General features: G+C 56.0%; 1 protein-coding gene across 2 annotated transcripts in view; it reads left to right on the top strand.

Moving 5' to 3' along the window:
* The first annotated feature begins 698 nt into the window (after positions 1 to 698).
* CA9 (carbonic anhydrase 9) overlaps positions 699 to 21,850 on the top strand; it is a 51,131-nt gene continuing 29,979 nt past the window's right edge. Inside the window, exon 1 of one of the 2 annotated variants that reach the window (XM_054032498.1) lies at positions 699 to 963. In XM_054032498.1, the coding sequence (XP_053888473.1) occupies positions 861 to 963 (103 nt within the window). In that variant the 5' untranslated portion in view covers positions 699 to 860. The remainder of the gene's footprint in view (positions 964 to 21,850) is intronic. The other variant, XM_054032500.1, reaches the window with a different exon arrangement.

Below are 21,850 nucleotides of genomic sequence, written 5' to 3'. Positions count from 1 at the left end.
GGGGCTCACAGAGGGGTCAGTCACAGGCCCCATTGGTATGGGAGGGGAGCTGTGGTTATGGGGATAATGGAGGGTCGGTCCCAGGCCCTGTTGTTATGGGAGGGGAGCTGTGGTTATGGGGCTCATGGAGGGTCAGTCCCAGGCCCCCTTGCTATGGGAGAGGAGCTGTGGTTATGGGGATAATGGAGGGTCGGTCCCAGGCCCCATTGCTGTGGGAGGGGAGCTGTGGTTATGGGGATAATGGAGGGTTGGTCCCAGGCCCCATTGCTGTGGGAGGGGAGCTGTGGTTATGGGGATAATGGATGGTCGGTCCCAGGCTCCATTGGTATGGGAGGGGAGCTGGGGTTATGGGGCTCATGGAGGGTCAGTCCCAGGCCCCCTTGCTATGGGAGAGGAGCAGTGATTATGGGGCTCATGGAGGGTCGGTCCCAGGCCCCGTTGCTATGGGAGGGGAGCTGTGGCTGTGTTTGAACTGCATTGCTGGGAGGTTGTCTGAAAAGGAAACCCTGTTCAAGCTCCGGTCGCGTCCCTTGGCTCTAGTCCACGTTAAGGCTCCAGATACGCACACCCTGGTCCCAGCCCAGACCCCCAGCTGGCAATGACATTGAACTTCAGGCAAGCTCCCAGTGCAGCATGTAGTTCACCCTTCACCTGCCCCGCAGACTTTGCCTGCAGTCTCTATAAAAGGTAAAGGCTGTGTGAGTCACTGCCCCCTCCCGCTCCTGCCCTCTCTCTCTCCCTCTCTCGCAGACACAGTTCAGCTCCGGCCGCCCAGCACAGCTCCTGCTGCTCTGGCAGCCAGAGGCAGGCTCTGCAGTGGAGAAGTGGGGCCGTCCCACTGAACAGGCCCTTGTTGGAGGATGAACTGCACCAGGCTGGGTCTCTCTCTCCTGCTGCTGGCTGCCCTGGGCTGGACGGAGGATGAGCATGGCTCAGAGGACTCTTCTCACCCCAAAAAGAAAGGTGAGTAAATCCCAGACTCTCTCTCTGGTTCCCTTGGCCACACACATCTCTCTGGTGTCTGGCTGCTCCCTCTAGGGAGAGATGGGGCGCAGGGTACTTGGCGCTGGTTCTGCTCCCCACAGGGCTGGCTGGTGTCGCCCTGCTGGTTCTCTAACACATCCCAGGAGGGCTGAATGAAGCATGTCCTGTTTGTGTCATGGGGCAATTGTCTGCTAGGCTGCTGGAGAGGGCATGTTGGCTGCTGAGAGCGCTGCTGGAGGAATGCCCCTGCACAGACAGTGCTACAGTTCCTGCCTCCAGTCCCCCAGCCCAAATCCTGGATCCGCTTCCTGTCTCTCAGCACCTGCTGGACCCAGTGCACACAGCCAGGGCACCCATCCTAGCACCAGCTAAGCCCCTTGGGGCTCCCACCAAAAGTTCAGTCAGTGGGGATGGAATTTCTCCAGCTTCACCTTGACAAGAGGACATGACCCACAAATGGCACCACAATGCAGAGAAGGTTGCCAGCTGTATTGACCCTGGAGAACCCAGCACACCTACAAACTGGAATAGCCTGGTCAGGTGTAACCACAGCAACATCTCCCCGCCAGGCACTCTGCCCAGGCTGCCAATTAAATAAGCATTTGTGTACACAGCTGTACAGACCCTCCACTCCCATGACCCCCACCATGTATAGATCCTGTGCCCCCTTCCCTCACCCGCCATGTATAGATCCTGTGCCCCTTTCCCTCACCCGCCATGTATAGATCCTGTGCCCCTTTCCCTCACCCGCCATGTATAGATCCTGTGCCCCTTTCCCTCACCCGCCGTGTATAGATCCTGTGCCCCTTCCCTCACCCGCCATGTATAGATCCTGTGCCCCCTTCCCCTCACCCGCCATGTATAGATCCTGTGCCCCCTTCCCTCACCCGCCATGTATAGATCCTGTGCCCCCTTCCCCTCACCCGCCATGTATAGATCCTGTGCCCCTTTCCCTCATCCGCCGTGTATAGATCCTGTGCCCCTTCCCCTCACCCGCCGTGTATAGATCCTGTGCCCCCTTCCCTCACCCGCCGTGTATAGATCCTGTGCCCCTTTCCCTCACCCGCCATGTATAGATCCTGTGCCCCTTTCCCTCATCCGCCGTGTATAGATCCTGTGCCCCTTCCCCTCACCCGCCGTGTATAGATCCTGTGCCCCCTTCCCCTCACCCGCCGTGTATAGATCCTGTGCCTCTTTCCCTCACCCGCCGTGTATAGATCCTGTGGCCCTTTCCCTCACCCGCCGTGTATAGATCCTGTGCCCCTTCCCCTCACCCGCCGTGTATAGATCCTGTGCCCCTTTCCCTCACCCGCCGTGTATAGATCCTGTGCCCCTTTCCCTCACCCGCCGTGTATAGATCCTGTGCCCCCTTCCCTCACCCGCCATGTATAGATCCTGTGCCCCTTTCCCTCACCCGCCCTGTATAGATCCTGTGCCCCCTTCCCCTCACCCGCCGTGTATAGATCCTGTGCCCCCTTCCCCTCACCCGCCGTGTATAGATCCTGTGCCCCTTCCCCTCACCCGCCGTGTATAGATCCTGTGGCCCTTTCCCTCACCCGCCGTGTATAGATCCTGTGCCCCCTTCCCCTCACCCGCCGTGTATAGATCCTGTGCCCCTTTCCCTCATCCGCCGTGTATAGATCCTGTGCCCCCTTTCCCTCACCCGCCGTGTATAGATCCTGTGCCCCCTTTCCCTCATCCGCCGTGTATAGATCCTGTGCTCCTTTCCCTCACCCGCCGTGTATAGATCCTGTGCCCCTTTCCCTCACCCGCCGTGTATAGATCCTGTGCCCCCTTCCCCTCACCAGCCGTGTATAGATCCTGTGCCCCCTTCCCCTCACCCGCCGTGTATAGATCCTGTGCCCCTTTCCCTCACCCGCCGTGTATAGATCCTGTGCCCCCTTCCCCTCACCCGCCGTGTATAGATCCTGTGCCCCCTTTCCCCTCACCCGCCGTGTATAGATCCTGTGCCCCCTTCCCCTCACCCGCCGTGTATAGATCCTGTGCCCCCTTCCCCTCACCCGCCGTGTATAGATCCTGTGCCCCTTTCCCTCACCCGCCGTGTATAGATCCTGTGCCCCCTTCCCTCACCCGCCGTGTATAGATCCTGTGCCCCTTCCCCTCACCCGCCCTGTATAGATCCTGTGCCCCCTTCCCCTCACCCGCCGTGTATAGATCCTGTGCCCCCTTCCCCTCACCCGCCGTGTATAGATCCTGTGCCCCTTTCCCCTCACCCGCCGTGTATAGATCCTGTGCCCCTTTCCCTCACCCGCCGTGTATAGATCCTGTGCCCCTTTCCCTCACCCGCCGTGTATAGATCCTGTGCCCCTTCCCTCATCCGCCGTGTATAGATCCTGTGCCCCTTTCCCTCACCCGCCGTGTATAGATCCTGTGCCCCTTTCCCTCACCCGCCGTGTATAGATCCTGTGCCCCTTTCCCTCACCCGCCGTGTATAGATCCTGTGCCCCTTCCCCTCACCCGCCGTGTATAGATCCTGTGCCCCTTCCCCTCACCCGCCGTGTATAGATCCTGTGCCCCCTTCCCTCACCCGCCGTGTATAGATCCTGTGCCCCTTTCCCTCACCCGCCGTGTATAGATCCTGTGCCCCTTTCCCTCATCCGCCGTGTATAGATCCTGTGCCCCTTTCCCTCACCCGCCGTGTATAGATCCTGTGCCCCCTTCCCCTCACCCGCCCTGTATAGATCCTGTGCCCCCTTCCCCTCACCCGCCGTGTATAGATCCTGTGCCCCTTTCCCCTCACCCGCCGTGTATAGATCCTGTGCCCCCTTCCCCTCACCCGCCGTGTATAGATCCTGTGCCCCTTTCCCTCACCCGCCGTGTATAGATCCTGTGCCCCCTTCCCTCACCCGCCGTGTATAGATCCTGTGCCCCTTCCCCTCACCCGCCCTGTATAGATCCTGTGCCCCCTTCCCCTCACCCGCCGTGTATAGATCCTGTGCCCCTTTCCCTCACCCGCCGTGTATAGATCCTGTGCCCCTTTCCCTCATCCGCCGTGTATAGATCCTGTGCCCCCTTCCCTCACCCGCCATGTATAGATCCTGTGCCCCTTTCCCTCACCCGCCGTGTATAGATCCTGTGCCCCTTTCCCCTCACCCGCCGTGTATAGATCCTGTGCCCCCTTCCCTCACCCGCCGTGTATAGATCCTGTGCCCCCTTCCCTCACCCGCCGTGTATAGATCCTGTGCCCCCTTTCCCTCACCCGCCGTGTATAGATCCTGTGCCCCCTTTCCCTCACCCGCCGTGTATAGATCCTGTGCCCCCTTCCCTCACCCGCCGTGTATAGATCCTGTGCCCCTTTCCCTCACCCGCCGTGTATAGATCCTGTGCCCCTTCCCCTCACCCGCCGTGTATAGATCCTGTGCCCCTTCCCCTCACCCGCCGTGTATAGATCCTGTGCCCCCTTCCCCTCACCCGCCATGTATAGATCCTGTGCCCCTTTCCCTCACCCGCCGTGTATAGATCCTGTGCCCCTTCCCTCACCCGCCGTGTATAGATCCTGTGCCCCTTCCCCTCACCCGCCCTGTATAGATCCTGTGCCCCTTTCCCTCACCCGCCGTGTATAGATCCTGTGCCCCTTTCCCTCACCCGCCGTGTATAGATCCTGTGCCCCCTTCCCCTCACCCGCCGTGTATAGATCCTGTGCCCCCTTCCCTCACCCGCCGTGTATAGATCCTGTGCCCCCTTCCCCTCACCCGCCGTGTATAGATCCTGTGCCCCTTTCCCCTCACCCGCCGTGTATAGATCCTGTGCCCCTTTCCCTCACCCGCCATGTATAGATCCTGTGCCCCTTTCCCTCACCCGCCGTGTATAGATCCTGTGCTCCTTTCCCTCACCCGCCGTGTATAGATCCTGTGCCCCTTTCCCTCACCCGCCGTGTATAGATCCTGTGCCCCTTTCCCTCATCCGCCGTGTATAGATCCTGTGCCCCTTTCCCTCACCCGCCGTGTATAGATCCTGTGCTCCTTTCCCTCACCCGCCGTGTATAGATCCTGTGCCCCTTTCCCTCACCCGCCGTGTATAGATCCTGTGCCCCTTTCCCTCACCCGCCGTGTATAGATCCTGTGCCCCTTTCCCTCACCCGCCGTGTATAGATCCTGTGCCCCTTCCCCTCACCCGCCGTGTATAGATCCTGTGCCCCTTCCCCTCACCCGCCGTGTATAGATCCTGTGCCCCCTTTCCCTCACCCGCCGTGTATAGATCCTGTGCCCCCTTTCCCTCACCCGCCATGTATAGATCCTGTGCCCCCTTTCCCTCACCCGCCGTGTATAGATCCTGTGCCCCTTTCCCTCACCCGCCGTGTATAGATCCTGTGCCCCTTTCCCTCACCCGCCGTGTATAGATCCTGTGCCCCTTTCCCACACCCGCCGTGTATAGATCCTGTGCCCCTTTCCCTCACCCGCCGTGTATAGATCCTGTGCCCCCTTCCCCTCACCCGCCCTGTATAGATCCTGTGCCCCTTTCCCTCACCCGCCATGTATAGATCCTGTGCCCCTTTCCCTCACCCGCCATGTATAGATCCTGTGCCCCCTTCCCCTCACCCGCCATGTATAGATCCTGTGCCCCTTTCCCTCACCCGCCATGTATAGATCCTGTGCCCCCTTTCCCTCACCCGCCGTGTATAGATCCTGTGCCCCTTTCCCCTCACCCGCCGTGTATAGATCCTGTGCCCCTTTCCCTCATCCGCCGTGTATAGATCCTGTGCCCCTTCCCCTCACCCGCCATGTATAGATCCTGTGCCCCCTTTCCCTCACCCGCCGTGTATAGATCCTGTGCCCCTTTCCCCTCACCCGCCGTGTATAGATCCTGTGCCCCCTTCCCCTCACCCGCCGTGTATAGATTCTGTGCCCCTTTCCCTCATCCGCCGTGTATAGATCCTGTGCCCCTTTCCCTCACCCGCCGTGTATAGATCCTGTGCCCCTTCCCCTCACCCGCCGTGTATAGATCCTGTGCCCCCTTCCCTCACCCGCCGTGTATAGATCCTGTGCCCCTTTCCCTCACCCGCCGTGTATAGATCCTGTGCCCCCTTCCCTCACCCGCCGTGTATAGATCCTGTGCCCCTTTCCCTCACCCGCCATGTATAGATCCTGTGCCCCTTTCCCTCATCCGCCGTGTATAGATCCTGTGCCCCCTTCCCCTCACCCGCCGTGTATAGATCCTGTGCCCCCTTTCCCTCATCCGCCGTGTATAGATCCTGTGCCCCTTTCCCCTCACCCGCCGTGTATAGATCCTGTGCCCCCTTCCCTCACCCGCCGTGTATAGATCCTGTGCCCCCTTCCCCTCACCCGCCGTGTATAGATCCTGTGCCCCTTCCCCTCACCCGCCGTGTATAGATCCTGTGCCCCCTTCCCTCACCCGCCGTGTATAGATCCTGTGCCCCTTTCCCCTCACCCGCCGTGTATAGATCCTGTGCCCCCTTCCCCTCACCCGCCGTGTATAGATCCTGTGCCCCTTTCCCTCACCCGCCGTGTATAGATCCTGTGCCCCCTTTCCCTCACCCGCCATGTATAGATCCTGTGCCCCTTTCCCCTCACCCGCCATGTATAGATCCTGTGCCCCCTTTCCCTCACCCGCCATGTATAGATCCTGTGCCCCCTTCCCTCACCCGCCATGTATAGATCCTGTGCCCCTTTCCCTCACCCGCCGTGTATAGATCCTGTGCCCCCTTCCCTCACCCGCCATGTATAGATCCTGTGCCCCTTTCCCTCACCCGCCGTGTATAGATCCTGTGCCCCCTTTCCCTCACCCGCCGTGTATAGATCCTGTGCCCCTTTCCCTCACCCGCCGTGTATAGATCCTGTGCCCCTTTCCCTCATCCGCCATGTATAGATCCTGTGCCCCTTCCCCTCACCCGCCGTGTATAGATCCTGTGCCCCCTTTCCCTCATCCGCCGTGTATAGATCCTGTGCCCCCTTCCCTCACCCGCCGTGTATAGATCCTGTGCCCCCTTTCCCTCACCCGCCGTGTATAGATCCTGTGCCCCTTTCCCTCACCCGCCGTGTATAGATCCTGTGCCCCTTTCCCTCACCCGCCGTGTATAGATCCTGTGCCCCTTCCCCTCACCTTAGTCCCCTCCTTATGTGCACAGACTTATAGCTCTTAAAGCCACAAGGGCCCATGATAGTCACACAGGCTGACATCCTGCATAGCACTTGGACCCATTCTTCCCACACCCCTCACCTCTCCTGCTCACCTCGCCCACTCTCTCCATACAGCGCCCGAGCCATCTCCTGCAGCCCCCCTTTCTCCTCGCTGGGCCCCAACCCCCTTTCCACACATTAATTCCTTTTTCCATCAGATCAAAGGGATTAATGTCAACTTGGCAGTTACAGTTCTAACACTCGGGAAAGCGATGGCATGTGACTGGTACGGTCAGCAACTCAGACGGGGGTGGCCTGGCACAGCAGCCTGGACAGCGAGGTTGTCAAGATTTATGGCACAGCCACATGGGCAATAAGGTGCTGGGGGGAGGGGAGGCATATGGGGATGGACCTGAAACAGCTGCATGGATATTCCAATGCTGAGCGGGTTTATGGTGCGTTTCATCTGTAGCGTTGGTCTGTTGGTGGTGAGCGTGCTCAGACATACTGCCCTAATAGGGTCAGAGCAGTGCTACCGCCAGGTGCCACTTCACACTCACGTCTAAGGCCCCTTACTGCAGTGCTGGGCTATCACAGAACCTGCTTGAATCACCTGAGAAATCGATGAGGCACCCAGGGAGCGGGAGAGAAACGTGCAGTGATGTTCCAAACAGCATCAGTCGCACTCTGTTCTGCTGGAGGAATAAATTCAGCCACATCTCAGTGCAAGGCCTGGAGGGTGTGATACAGTGGAAGGGATGTGGTCATGTCTCGGTGAAGGAGGCTCTCAGGGACTGTCACACACTTCTGTTCAGTAAGACTTGATTGTCATGACTGGCTAGACAAGTGCTGGAAAGTAACAGCCCATTGCAGTCTCTGTCAGAGGTGGGGCTATGATTCACCCTGGTCAGGGCTTCATGTCTTTGGGGTTTGAGCCCCTGGATCCATTTGTTGTTCCTGCCCATCCCTGCCCCAGGGCAGGTGGTTCCATAATGTGGGGCTGTTTCTTTCCATCTCCAGCAGTTCTTTACGCTGGTAAGATATTGCTTAGGATTCCTGATAGTTGGAGTCCAACTTCCATTTGTTCCGTTGCTGTGGGACATTGGACTAGAATGTTTCTCTTTCTCTCTCTTCTCTGTCATAGAATCATAGAATATCAGGGTTGGAAGGGACCTCAGGAGGTCATCCCACCTCCTGCTCAAAGCAGGGCCAATCCCCAGACAGATGTTTGACACAGGTCCCTAAATGGCCCCCTCAAGGATTGAACTCACAACCCTGGGTTTAGCAGGCCAATGCTCAAACCACTGAGCTATCCCTCCCCCCCTGGACAGTCATTGCTCTGTGAGTTTGGCCTATGCTTTGTGCCACCTGGTCCCCACCCCTGGTTTATGGTCACCGAGTCTGTATTTGGTGAGGGTTTTTCTATTTCTGCACATGTCTCTGCAGTGATGTCTGTACCAGTGTGATTGTTCTGTGCAGGGATCTGGGGCTGGGGCTGGTTTGGATTCGTTCTCCCTGGCTGCCCAGTGTATGTTTGCATTCTAGGTGCTGGGCTTGTGTCCTGCATGTTTCCTGGCTGTGGGGAAGGGTATTTGCTCTACCGGTCAGGTGCTGAGAGGGCTGTGCTGAGCCCAGGGAGTGGGGATGCAGAGGTGTCAGTGCTGCAGGGGGCACGGTGCTGTAATATAGCTGGGGGGTACTGTCATGTTTCCATGCTGGAAGTTCCCAGGGGGTGTCGATACAGGAGTGAGGCTGCAGTTGTGTTGTCCATGTACAGAGGGTTCCTGGGAGCTCAGAGAGTGCAGCAGCTCTCGAGGGGTGAGAGCCAGGCGGGCATTGAGAACACAGCAGTGAGTGCAGTTGGAGAGCCTAGACAGACTGAGCAGTGGGCCCAGAGTAGTGGGTCCTGGGCAGGGTGCTGCAGGGTCCTGTGCAGTCAGAATCTATTACTCCCTACATTGTCCTTGTCGCTGTCTCACTCCAGTATCACCCCCCTTCCTCACCTCTTTGTCATCCTCACCTCATCACCCCATGTCACCCCCACCTCATCTCACCCCCCGCCGACCCTCCATTGCACCCCCCTTGCTCCCATCTGGTCCCTGTGTTGCCTTCCATCACCCTGTTAGACACCTTGTGCTGAGCTGTGCGCACCATGCCCACACCCAGCTCTGTGGCTGGACTAGGCTGCAGCTCCAGGGTCTCTGCATCCTGCCTCTTGCCTCCGAGCACATGCTGCTGGTTGGAAGTGCTACTTGCATCAGGGCTGGGGTGACTCAGGGGAAGCTGTGGCATGTGGTTTAGTTTTATAGGGTTGTACTAGAACTCGAGGGATCTGCACAGGCAGCGTCCTGGGGAGGGATTACTCTCCGCAGGTTGCATCATTTCCTCCTACAGTGCCAGGAGATGCACTGAATCGGTGTGGTTTGTGGACGTGATGGTGGGAAGAACCCGCCCGTTGGTGCCTGAGGGGCAGGTCTGGGGCTCTGGGTACAGTGTGTGCTCCAATGGCCAGCGCCGGGGGGAGCTTCAGGCTGGGTGCTTGTAAATCTGCTGCTAAGATCTTGGGGGCAGGGTGTGTGTCGGGGTGGAGACCCAATTCTACCTGGGGCCTCTGGAACCAGAGGGTGTCTGCTGGGCTCCCCCATCTCAGCGCTTGCGCCAGGGGGCAGGACAGGGCTGAGCTGGACTGGATTTTGCTGCGGCAAAGGAGAAAGCACTGCTAGGTGCCCTGCCTGTCTCTGGGAGGGGGGTTGGCTCAGGCTTGGGGGAGGAAGGGTCCTGTCTGAGGTATGGCTTGGGAGAGTCAGCTCTGACCTGCCTCCCTGGAGCCTCTGCCAGCTGGTCTGAGCGTTCAGTGCCGGAGTGCGAGGAATGCCCTGCAGAATGGATGGGCCCCAGGCAGCAGGGCTGGGAAGCTGCAGAGCAGAGCCCTGGCTGTGAGGAGAGGGGATGGCTGTACCCACAGCTGAGCAGTGGTTATTGCAGCAGACTGTGCCGGCAGCATGAGCTCTGCCAGAGCTTTTCTCTGCCCACCCCCTCCCCTACACACACACACACAGTGTGGGCTCACCCTGTGTCTGGCCAGAGGCCCCCATGCAGCTCCCTAGCCCTCAGGGCCCTCCCTGCTAACCCCTCACCTCTCAGGCATGCAGCTACCCAGCCTGGGCCGGGCACAGAGACCTTGGCCCTGATAAAATGGGCAGGGTTGTTATCAAGAGTGATGGGGAGAAATAGCATCTCCCTGGGGGAAGGAGAAGGAGAGCGAGACTCTGGGGCCTTGATCCCTCCCACCCTGGAGAGGCTCCCCACGAAATCTGCCCCCCACCTGCCTCTGTTACCCACTCTCCTTCTCATCCTGCACCTCCCTTAGTCCCTCCTGCCCCATGTCAGTCCCACTGCAGCCATCCTAGTCCATTCCCCTCCCCATTCCTGTCTCTGTCCATTCCCAGCTCCATTCCTGGTCACCTTCCATCCCAGTCTTGCCTTGGTGCCCGCTCCCATTTCCCTGCGGGTGCAATCTCCCTCATCCTCACACCTGCAGGAGCAGGGGCTCCATGGCTGTCAGGGGATGGGAAAGGTACGTTGGGGCTTGCCAGCCCTCTGCCACCTTCCTCCAGAGAAGCCGCTGTAGGGAATTGGCTCAATTCCCAGGCACCAGGACCTGTGCCCTCCACCGCCAGGAACACAAGGAATGTTCCCTGTAGCAACACGAGCTGCCAGCTGCGGATTAGAGACTGTCACAAAGGTTTGCACTAGAGCAAGATTTCTAAACAGGGCTGAGGTTATTGCGCAGTCAGAGCTCAGGCTGGGAAGGAGTGAGGCCCGCATGGGTGGTGCCCAGGGTGTGCACCGGAGAGCCGTGCCCAGGGGCTGTGCCTGCGTGGGAGGGCAGGGGATCCTGGAGAAGCTGAATCTGAACCATGTGAAGGTGGAGGGGGCCAATGAGCAGTGGAGAAGTAGCACCAGGCATGGGGCATATGCAGGGAGGGGCCAAGGAGCATCAGATGAACAGTGTCTATGGGGCATGTGCCAGGACAGCGAGGTGGAGGGCAGCATGCCCACAAGGAAGAGGAGGGTGAGAATTTGGGAGATCAGAGCTCCTCATCTTCGGGGAGCGACTGTCCAGGAATGTGCCCTGGCGTGAGGGCCAGGCACCCTCAGGGTGGGAATTGGGGATCCCTGGCATTGTCTGTCACTCATGGAAGGGATACGGGGATCCCCCTCATTTACTGGGTGAGAGGTCTCTGGGTGGAGCTGAGGTCTGGGGGTTTTGTACCAGGGTAACCCAGGTTCCAGTGCTGTGCCTGGAAGCAGGGGGCAAGTGGAGTAGAGGGGGACAGGGCTCTGTGAGTGTGGGCGGGCAACAGAGCAGGTATGAGCCAGTCACTGACCCCAGGACGCATGCACCACACCAGCCACTAAGGCCTGGTTTCCATCACAAACAGGCTGGCTGTTTGCCAGGAGCTCCTGGGAACTGGGGGCTTCAGCTGTCCTATGGTCAGCAGCTTCTTTTCTGCACAGGACTGGTTCCAACCCACAGCCGTTTCAGCACCTCCCCCTGACAGCACACTGGCTCTGCTTTCACTGCCTTCCTTGCGGGAGCAGTGTGGACATGCAAAGCTGCCTGCCTTTAATGGCAGCAGCTCCTGCCCAAATGTAGCAGTAAGGAAGGCACAGACCTGGCACTCGCACAGGCTCTGCCATGATGAGCATCCTCAAAATGCCTGATAGCGAGAGAGCGATTTCTGGCGGCACTTGGGTGTGTGCAGTGACGAGGAGAAAGTGGCTGAAATTAACACAGAGGAGCTTTAGGCTGAATCTCAGGCTGCCAGAGGAGGGTCTCCCTGGGCAGGGCCCTGTCATCTGCAGCATTTCTTGCTGGACTTGACAGAAGCCTAGAGAATGTGCTGATGGCTGAAGCCTGCCTTGACTCTGGGGATGGGCTGGGACAGGGTGACAGGCTGTCTTGCTTCTCTGATTCTTTGAGCCCAGTGGCAGCTGAACATGCCTCATGTGCAGCTCTCTGCTGAGTTCCCTGGTTGGGATTCTCACCAAAGCAAATCTTGGCCCTGCCAGTTACCCTGTGAATGCAGTGACCTAACCGGTGTGTGGCCAGTTGAGCTTTCACTCAAGGCTTTTGAGGTTATAGCCACTGAAGCCTCACTCCTCCTGAGAGATAGGTAACGGATAGTTAGTGATCATGTCACCCACCACTGAAATGCGTCCACCTCTGGTGTGGTAGGTGGCAGCTGTTCAACAGTGAATAGCAATGCTACTCAGCAATTTCTGACTGGAAGAAAACTACCCGACTGCAAGTACAGGGGGAATTTAAGTGGCAGGCTATAATTACCTGCACAGGATTTGGGCCAGGGCCCCAGTGTTACCATCCCTTGTGCAAAGTGCTGGGGGACTGTTAAAGCCTATAAGTGGACAGGACCTTGGTATTACAGCCTCTCCAGCAGTGCCTCTTTGCCCCACACGGGGGCATTGGGTCAGTGCGGAGGCAGAGAGAGGAGCCCCAATCACCCAGGCCATGATGGGCAGTACCGAGGTGTTCCGTTGAGGTGCCTGCTGCAGGTGCTGATCAGGCCCAGCTCTGCATAAGCTTGTGAGAGCTGCCGGGATCACAGCACAAAGTGGCCTGGCCAGAGGCTGTGATGTTACTGGGACTTACCAAACGATGGTCTCCAAGTGAGACAATTCCGCTGGTCTGAAGGGACAGGGCGGTAGAGCTCAGGGAAACGCTTATTGCCAGCTAGGAAACATTTTGCTTTGTGGGGGCTGAACAGTGAAGTTTGTTCTGCCTGAATCTCTCTGACTAAGAAGGGCTGGCGTCACGGCAAGCTGAGGCTGCGGGGGAGGGGAGGAGAAGGGGGGACAGCCTCCCCAGCTGGGAGCTCAAGGGCCGGGCAGGACGATCCCGCGGGCCGTAGTTTGCCCACCTCTGCCCTAATTGGATCCCATTGTGGGGGTGAGGACAAGACCAGCTCCCAGCTGCTCCCTTGTGCTGCTGCTGGCGTTGTCTGTGTCCTGGACCTCGTCATGCTGCAGCGCTGTGCTCCCCACCCAGGTCTGAGACCAGCTGAGAACAGGGATCCTGCTGCTGCTCCTGGGCGTGAGGGAGAGGGACAGTCTGGCCATAGGTAAATACAAGTGTTGGGGTCTCCTCCCGTGCACTCCCCTTTGTCATGCCCACCTCGAGTGTGGAGCCCTGTGTGCTCCCCTTTGGGGTGCAGCCTTTCCGTGAGATGAGGCAGGAGATTGTGGGGTAAAGCTGAGTGAGTGTGTGTGGAATAGACTCTTCTGGGAACAATGGGAATGCAGCCTCCTGGCCTCTGCCTCCGTCACTTCTCTGGGTGACTGTAGGGCCCAGTGCTCATTGCCAAGGCAACTGGAGCAGGGAGATCTGATTCCTCTCTTTGTGTATGGGCCAGGCAGGGCCTGGGGGGAAGGAGCGCGATCATCTCAGGGCATTAGCACTGAGCGAAGGAGGGGCTTGGAGAGAGGACAGGGGCAGGAGAAGACAGCATTGGAAGAGTTCTCTAAAAACATCCGCTCAATGTGCAGCGGCAGTCAAAAAAATTAACAGACTGCGAGGAACAGTTAGGAAAGGGAGAGATAATAAGACAGAAAATATCATAATGCCACTACCTAAATCCATGGTGCCTCCACACCTTGAATACTGCATGTGGATCTGTTCACTCCATCTGAAAAAAGATAAATTGCAATTGGAAAAAAGTACAGAAAAGGGCAACAAAAATGATTAGGGGGATGGAACAGCTTCTGTATGAGGAGAGATTAAAAAGACGGACTGTTCAGCTTAGAAAAGAGATGGCTATGGGGGAGGTCTGTAAAATCATGAGTGGTATGGAGAAAGTGAACAGGGAAGTGTTCTTTACCCCTTCATACAAGTATTTCTTCACACAATGCACAGCCAGCCTGTGGAACTCCTTGCCGCAGGGTCAGTGTGGGGAGCAGGGATTGGCAGCTGGGGAGACACTAGAACCTCTCAGTGAGGGAGTGGTTTGCGTTGTGGCTAAGCACAGCCCTCCGCCATCCCCTGTGGTGAGTTCTATTTAAGTTGGGTGGGTACCAGGCCCTGGTACCACTGTGGATGGTGACAGGACTGTGCCCTGTGCTTGGAGGTGTTGGATGCTCAGGGCTGAGATGTGCAGGGGTGAGTGCTTCTGTGTGCTCCTGATGGTGGCTGTGTCTTTGCATCTCACTGGGAAATGGCGATGGGTGAGAGCGCTGCCTGTGTAGGCCTCGGTTCGTTTCCCCTCAGAACGGCTGGGACAGGCTGACGGGAGGCCAGAGGACACCAGGTAATGGGCCAAGATACCATGTTGATAAGCACAGTGCAAATGCAGGGCGAGTGAACTGCAGGAGCAAGGCAGAAAGAGGGAGAGAATGCGGAGAGGGGAGAGGAAGGAGCGTGAGGAGGGAGATGCAGATGCAGCTGATACACTGACCCCTGGTGACCCACCCAGCCTCAACTATCAGCACTTGGACACCCAAGACCAGACTCTTCCTCCCTTATGCATGCTGAAGTCTCTGGGAGCACTTACAGAGTAAGGGTAGCAGAATAGGCCATAATTAATTACTCTCCCCCTGCCTTAAGAGTCCGAGTGGGATTTCAGAGTTTGGCTCAGGCCCACTGCTCTGAGGGATACAGAGGAACTGTTATGCCTACTATGAAATGCAGCCCCCTCTGAGGCGGGGCAAGGCAGCTGGTCTACACAAGAGTGACGAGCAGGAAATGGAGGGGAATCCTGGACTCAGTGAAGCTGTAGGCAGGAGCGAGGGGTGCAGGACAGGTTCACCTGAGCAGGGACGGGTTGGCAGCAGACATGCCAAACCCGTGAAAAAAATTCAGCAATTGGGCTTGTTTTTGGCTTAACTGGCTTGTGAGTTGCTTGTTGGCTAGTTTTTGGCTGTTAGCTTGTTGCTTCTTTTTTTTTATCAGCTCCTGGCAAGCAGGGGCAAGGGGGGGAGAGAGTCAGGGATGCACAGTGGGCCCACCCAGCACGCCGGAGGGATCTAGTCACATAGAGTGTTGGGGTTCTTAGGGATTGGCTTGTTTTGGCCTTGTTTTGAAATGGGATTAGCTTGATGTTTGTCTTATTGTGAAAGTTGGGGTGCTTATTTACAGCGTGAAAGTTGGCAACTGTGGTTGGCAGGCCGTGCTGCTGCCTGGGCAGTCTGCTGGGGCCAGTACTGTGACCCCCGTATCTGTGGCTCTTCGTCTAGTTTCTGCGCCGGCAGCGCCAGGATGAACTGTGCAGCAAGATGCCTGCCGAACACTCATCATCTGATAGCAGATAGGAAAGATGTATGTGGGAATTGGACTCCTCCTGGGAGCAGAGACGAGGGGGAGGGGCCCGGAAGAATGAGGAGATGAGTCTATGGGGGACTCTGGCAGAGCTGGAGAGAAGAGCGAGGGCCCTGTTCAGTATGCGGGGGGAGACTGATTGGCCTCTGAGGCTGGGAAATTCCCTGGGGAGCCCCAGGCCTCAGAGGTAGGGTTACCATATTTCAGCAAGCAAAAAAGAGGACGGGAGGAGCCCCACCCTAGCCCCGCCCCTGTCCTGCCCTAGCCCCGCCCCTGCCCCACCCACTTCCCGCCCCCCTCAGAACTCCCAATCCTCTCCCCCCCCGCTCTTTGTCCCTTGACTGCCCCCTCCTGGGACCCCTGCCCCTAACTGCCCCCCCAAGAATTCACCCCCTACCTAAGCCTCCCTGCTCCTTGTCCCCTGACTGCCCCCTCCTGAGACCCTCTCCCCATCCTAACTGGCCACCTAGGACCCTACCCCCTACCTGTGCCCTGATTGCCCCAACCCTTATCCACACCCCCAGACAGAGCCCTGGGACTCCCACACCCCATCCAAACACTCCCCACCCCCTGACAGCCCCCCCCAGAACTCCCGACCCATCTAAACCCCTCTGCTCCCTGTCCCCTGACTGCTCCGATCCCTCTCCCCACCCCTGCCCCCTGACAGCCCCCCCCAAACTCCCAACCCCCCCCCCCGCTCCTTGTCCCCTGACTGCCCCCTCCTGGGACCCCTGCTCCTAACTGCCCTCCAGAACCCCACCCCCTACCTAAGCCTCCCTGTGCATTGTCCCCTAACTGCCCCCTCCTAAGACCCCCCCCCCAAACTGCCCCCCAGGACCCTACCCCCTACCTATACCCTGACTGCCCAAAACCTTACCCACACCTCCCAGAAAGCCCCCCCCCGAACTCCCGACCCCCCCCCTTGACTGCCCCCTCCAGAACCTTCCTGCCCCCTGGCTCCCTTGTCGTTGGCCTTCGGTTCGCCTAAGGGCTCTCTGGGAGCTTGCTGAGTCTGAGCCGTTCTCCCGGCACGCTGGGCAGCAGCGGGGGAGGAGCTCCAGCCTGCCGGAGGCGAATGCAGGGAGGGAGGGAGGGAGGGAGCTATGCTGCAGGGGAGGAGGGGGAAGTGGAGGAGGGGTCTCTCTCGCTGTCGGAGCCCCATGTAAGTAGCACCATCCGGCTGCCCTGTTAGCCGCACGTGCTCTGCATGGGGGGGAGGGAGGGAAGTCCGGACATTAACAAATTCCCCCCGGACGCTATTTTTAGTTCAAAAATCCGGACATGTCCGGGGGAATCCGGACGAATGGTAACCCTACTCAGAGGCCGCCTCTAGCCCAACAGCTTTAGGGCTGGCTCTGCACTGGGCTAAACATGTCACACATTACATGCATTAAAAACTGGCTAACTGATAGATCTCAGTGTAACTGTAAACGGGGAATCGTCATCGAGCAGTGCTGGGGATTGATTCTTGGCCCTATGCAATTGAACATCTTTATCAATGACCTGGCAGAAAACATTCAATCATCACCAATAAAGTTAGCAAATGGGAGTGGTAAATAGTGAAGAGGGCAGGTCATTGATACAGAGCGATCTGGATCACTTTGGAGGCTGGGCGCAAGCAAATAATATGTCTTTTAGTACAGCTAAATGTAAATGTACTCATCCAGGAACAAGAAATGCAGGCCATACTTACAAGATGGGGGACTCTATCCTGGGAAGCAGTGACGCTGGAAAAGATTTGGGGGTGTGGTGGATAATCAGCTGAACATGAGCTCCCCGTGTATTGCTGTGGGCGAAAGGATTAATGCGATCCTTGGATGCATAAACAGAGGAATCTCGAATAGGAGAGGTCATTTTATCTCTCTATTTGGCACTGGTGCTGTAATGCCGTGTCCAGTTCTGATGTCCACAATTCAAGAAGGAGGTTGATAAACTGGAGAGGGATCAGAGAAGAGCTACGAGAGTGATTAGACTATTAGAAAACCTGCCTTAGTGACGGGTTCCAGAAGCTCAATCTATTTAACTTAACAAAGAGAAGGTGAAGGGGTGACGTGATTACAGTCTGTAAGCACCTGCATGGGGAACAAATATTTAATAATGGGCTTTTCAATCTAGCAGAGAAAGGTCTAACATGATCCAGTGGGTGGAAGGTGAAGCTAGACACATTCAGACTGGAACTGGGATGTACATTTTTAACAGTGAGAATAATTAATCACTGGAACAGTTTACGAAGGGTGGTGGTGGATTCTCCATCTCTGGCAATATTTAAATCAAAATTGGATGTCTTTGAACAGATCTTCTTTGGGAATTATTTTGGGGAAATTCTCTGGCCTGTGTTCTACCTGAGGTCAGACGAGATGATCACAGTGGTCCGTTCTAGCCTCAGACTCGATGAACTAAGTGGGTGGGGGGAAGGGAGCAAGTGAGACTTAAAGATCTGCAGAGCTTTCTTCCCACTCTAGCAACACCACCTATGTGCAGCCAGCATAGCTGCACTGAGTGGATTCCTGCACAGGGAACGCAGAGTCGGTGCTCGGGGCAGGGGCAGCGCACAGAGCACCATGGCCCTCCCGCCTAGGAGCTGGACCTGGTGGTCACTTCTGGGGAGCAGCACGATGCCAGCCAGGACAGGTAGGGACTAGCCTGCCTTAGCGCCGCAGCACTGCCGACCAGTCGTTTAACAAAAACCTTACACCTGGTCACTCTAGGTCAGACTAGTCCCAGGGCCTGTGCTATATACAGGGTCAGACTAGTCCTATGGCCCATGCTATACACAGGATCAGACTAATCCTAGGACCTGTGCTATGCAGGGGGTCAGATTGGATGGTCACTGTAACGATGCTGGTTCTGGCGGGACCCAACTGAGAGTGCCAATTCAGGACAAATCGCTTAAAACAGGGCAGTTACAGCCCAAGGCTGGGGTTTTTCCACCTCTAAGGCAAACCAAACCAGCCAGACAGTGAAGACTTTGGTTTCACCCCACTGGCTAACCACAAGCAATTCCATTAGACACTCCAGTTTCCCAGTATCACCACCAGCGCCACTTGTTATGGGGACAAATTGTTATGAAAACCAATACCCCAGTAAAAGAAAAAAGGTTCTCCTGATCCCATAGGACCAAGCCCCAGACCCAGGTCAATATACAAATCAGATCTTACCCACAAATCACGCTGTTGCCAATCCTTTAGAATCTAACATCTAAAGGTTTATTCATAAAAGGAAAAAGATAGAGATGAGTTAGAATTGGTTAAATGGAATCAATTACATACAGCAATGGCAAAGTTCTTGGTTCAGGCTTGTAGCAGTGATAGAATAAACTGCAGGTTCAAATCAAGTCTCTGGAACATCACCAGCTGGGATGGGTCCTCAGTCCTTTTGTTCAGAGCTTCAGTTTGTAGCAAAGTTCCTCCAGAGGTATGAAGCAGGATTGAAGACAAGATGGAGGAGAGGCATCAGCCTTTTTATAGCCCTTTTGCCATGTGGAAGGACACCCCTTTGTTCTTACTGTGGAAAATCACAGCAGCAAGGTGGAGTCTGGGCAAGTCACATGTCCATGCATGACTCAGTTCTTTACAGGTAGAGCAGCCATTGCTCACATACTGCCTTGAACGTTCCCAGGAAGGCTTCCCATATGTAGAGTGGAGTCTCCCAAGGTCCATTGTCAGTCAAATGTTTCTTGACTGGGCACTTAATCTGAAAATTCCTTCCTCAAGAAGCTGACCAAACGCTTCACTGGTGCTACTTAGAATCAAACACATTGAGATACAAGTATATAGCCAATATTCATAACTTCAAATACAAAAATGATACACACATACAGACAGCATAATTATAACCAGCAAATTACAACCTTTTCATAGAGACCTTACTTGCACAAATCTTGTACAAAGGAAGTCAACTATAGGACCTTGGTTGCAACAATGATCTATATGGTCACAGTTCATGTCAATAACATCACACATGATGACATGGGTAGTAGCACCGGAGACACGGCGTGGCCGTGCCAAGTACATGCCCCCCATTTCAGGCATGTTTGTACTCAACACAGCTAAGTCAGGCTCTGCTGCCGTCGCTATGCTGCTATTTACGTATGTCTACGAACAGCAACTCACACCCAGCTCATAGTGTAGACATAGCCCGAGACAGCCCCTGATTCCCGCTTCCCCCCTCCTCCCCCCCGCCAGCAGTGCCATTGGGTCTCACGGCAATGAGCAGCCTCAGGGCTGGGCCTGGGAAAATCTGTCTTTCTCATCTATAAACTCACTCTATTAATATCAGGTGTCTTTCCATAGCCATTGCCAAGGGCGGGGCCAGAGAGCAGTGCTGTCAGCTCGTCGGGCTCACCTCCCGAATGGGCCGAGTGTGACAACACCACTGGCAGGTTCCCGACCCTGCTCAGAGTCAGGGCCATGGAGACCCCAGCTACAAGAGCTGTACCTTGTGGGATGGGGGCTGTTCGCCCCAGGAATTGGGGGCTCCACTGGCCCCTTTCACTTACCTCCTGTCCAATAAAGAGTCCGGTGGTACCTTATAGACTAACAGACGTATTTGTGGGTGAATACCCACTTCGTCGGATGCATGCCTGTATTCACCCACGAAAGCTCATGCTCCAATACGTCTGTTAGTCTATAAGGTGCCTCAAGACTCTTCACTGCTTTTACAGATCCAGACTAACACGGCTACCCCTCTGATACTTGACTCCTCTCCAATGTTTCTGTGTCCCCAGGTTCTCTGAACCCACCCACCCAAGCCCCTACATTGCTGCCTTTCCTGTTCCGGGGTCTGCTCGCCCATTTCTAAACTTCATCAACCTGGAGAGAAGTGCATATTAGAACCAGCATGGTACATGTCAGTGTGAACAGAGCAACTCCCCACCAGGGAACCCTGCCTCTCAGTGACATAAGAACATAAGAACGGCCAGACTGGGTCAGACCAAAGGTCCATCCAGCCCAGTATCCTGTCTTCTGACAGTGGCCAATGCCAGGTGCCCCAGAGGGAATGAACAGAACAGGGAATCATCCGGTGATCATCCCCTGTCGCCCATTCCCAGCTTCTGGCAAACCATCCCCAGCTGGGGAACAGGGGCCTTGCACCTGGCCTGAACCTCAGCATCCCCAAGGTCTGCCTGCCCGAGATGGGGAGTGAATTCGAGAGGGGAAGACACCCCCCCCACCCAAGGTCCTTCAGAATCCAAACCGAGGGACACTGAGCAAGCGCATGTTAGCTGAGTTCAGTGGCCTATTGGCCTCCCCTTTCCTACCTCCCCCACCACCCTTCTGAAGGGTGGCCAACCCTCCAGGATTGCCCTGGAGTATCCAGGAATTAAAAATTAATCTTTCATTAAAGATTATGTCATGTGATGAAACCTCCAGGAATATGGCTAACCAAAATTGGCAACCATACCCCTCCTGGAGCTAAGCCGCAAGACACCTACCCGCTCCTCCTTAAGATCCAGCTCTGCTCCAAGGCCTAAGGGAAGGTGCCAATGGCTCAGGGCTGAGCAGAAGAACCAGTGGGGAGAGCTGAGAATGGTTGTCTCGTAGCAGGTCTAGGTAACTCTGCGTCTTAGCCCTGCTCCCCTCCTTCCTGCCTTGTGTTTCTCAGGCTCACACATTTCTTCTCAAGCTCTTTGGGGCGGCTCAGTGCCTGTGAGTGCTGAGCGTGTCTCTGGGGCAGTACGGTGCTCCAGACAGGCTCCCTTGCAACAAGCAGCGCATAGATCTTAAGGCCTGTTGGGAACATGATATCATCTAATCTGACCACTTGTATACCACAGGCCAGAGCCGTTCTTCCAGTTACCCCTGTATTGAGCCCAATAGCATGTGTTCGACTAACGCTTTTCCAGAAAGGTACCAGTCTTAATGTGAAGATAAGAGGTGGAGAATCCACTCTGGGAGTTTGGTCCAGTGCTTAAGCACTGTTACAAATTGTGCCTTAGTTCTAATTTGATTTTGTTTGGCTTTAACTTGTAGCCGTTGGTTCTTGTTTTGCCTTTCCTGTAAGGTTGAAGAGCCCCTTAGTACCTGGAAGATACTTGTAGGCTGTAATCAGATCACCTCTGTCTTCCTTTTGATAAGCTAAACAGATGGAGCGCCTTAACTCTTCCAGTCTAAAGCATTTTTCAGCCCTCACATAATTTTTGAGGCTCTACTCTGCACCCTCTATAATGTATCAACAGCTTTTTAATCATGTGGACACCAGAATTCACCGCAGTATTCCAATGTTGGTCTTGCCAACGCTGTAAATACAGAGAGGTAAAAATTACCTGCCTTGCCTCCTCCCTACTCCCTTGTTTATATGCCCCACGAGCACATGATCTGGAGTTTCTGCATCTCATTAGGAATGTAGGGAAAAGTGTAGCCTTCCTGCTAAGCTAAAGGTCTTCAGGCCTTACTCTTCGAGAGCAGTGACCCAGAAGAGGTTGAGGGTGGAGAAG

This window comes from Malaclemys terrapin, chromosome 6 (assembly GCF_027887155.1).
Source record: "Malaclemys terrapin pileata isolate rMalTer1 chromosome 6, rMalTer1.hap1, whole genome shotgun sequence".
Lineage (NCBI taxonomy): Eukaryota > Metazoa > Chordata > Testudines > Emydidae > Malaclemys > Malaclemys terrapin.
This window is presented reverse-complemented; position numbering and strand designations above follow the sequence as displayed.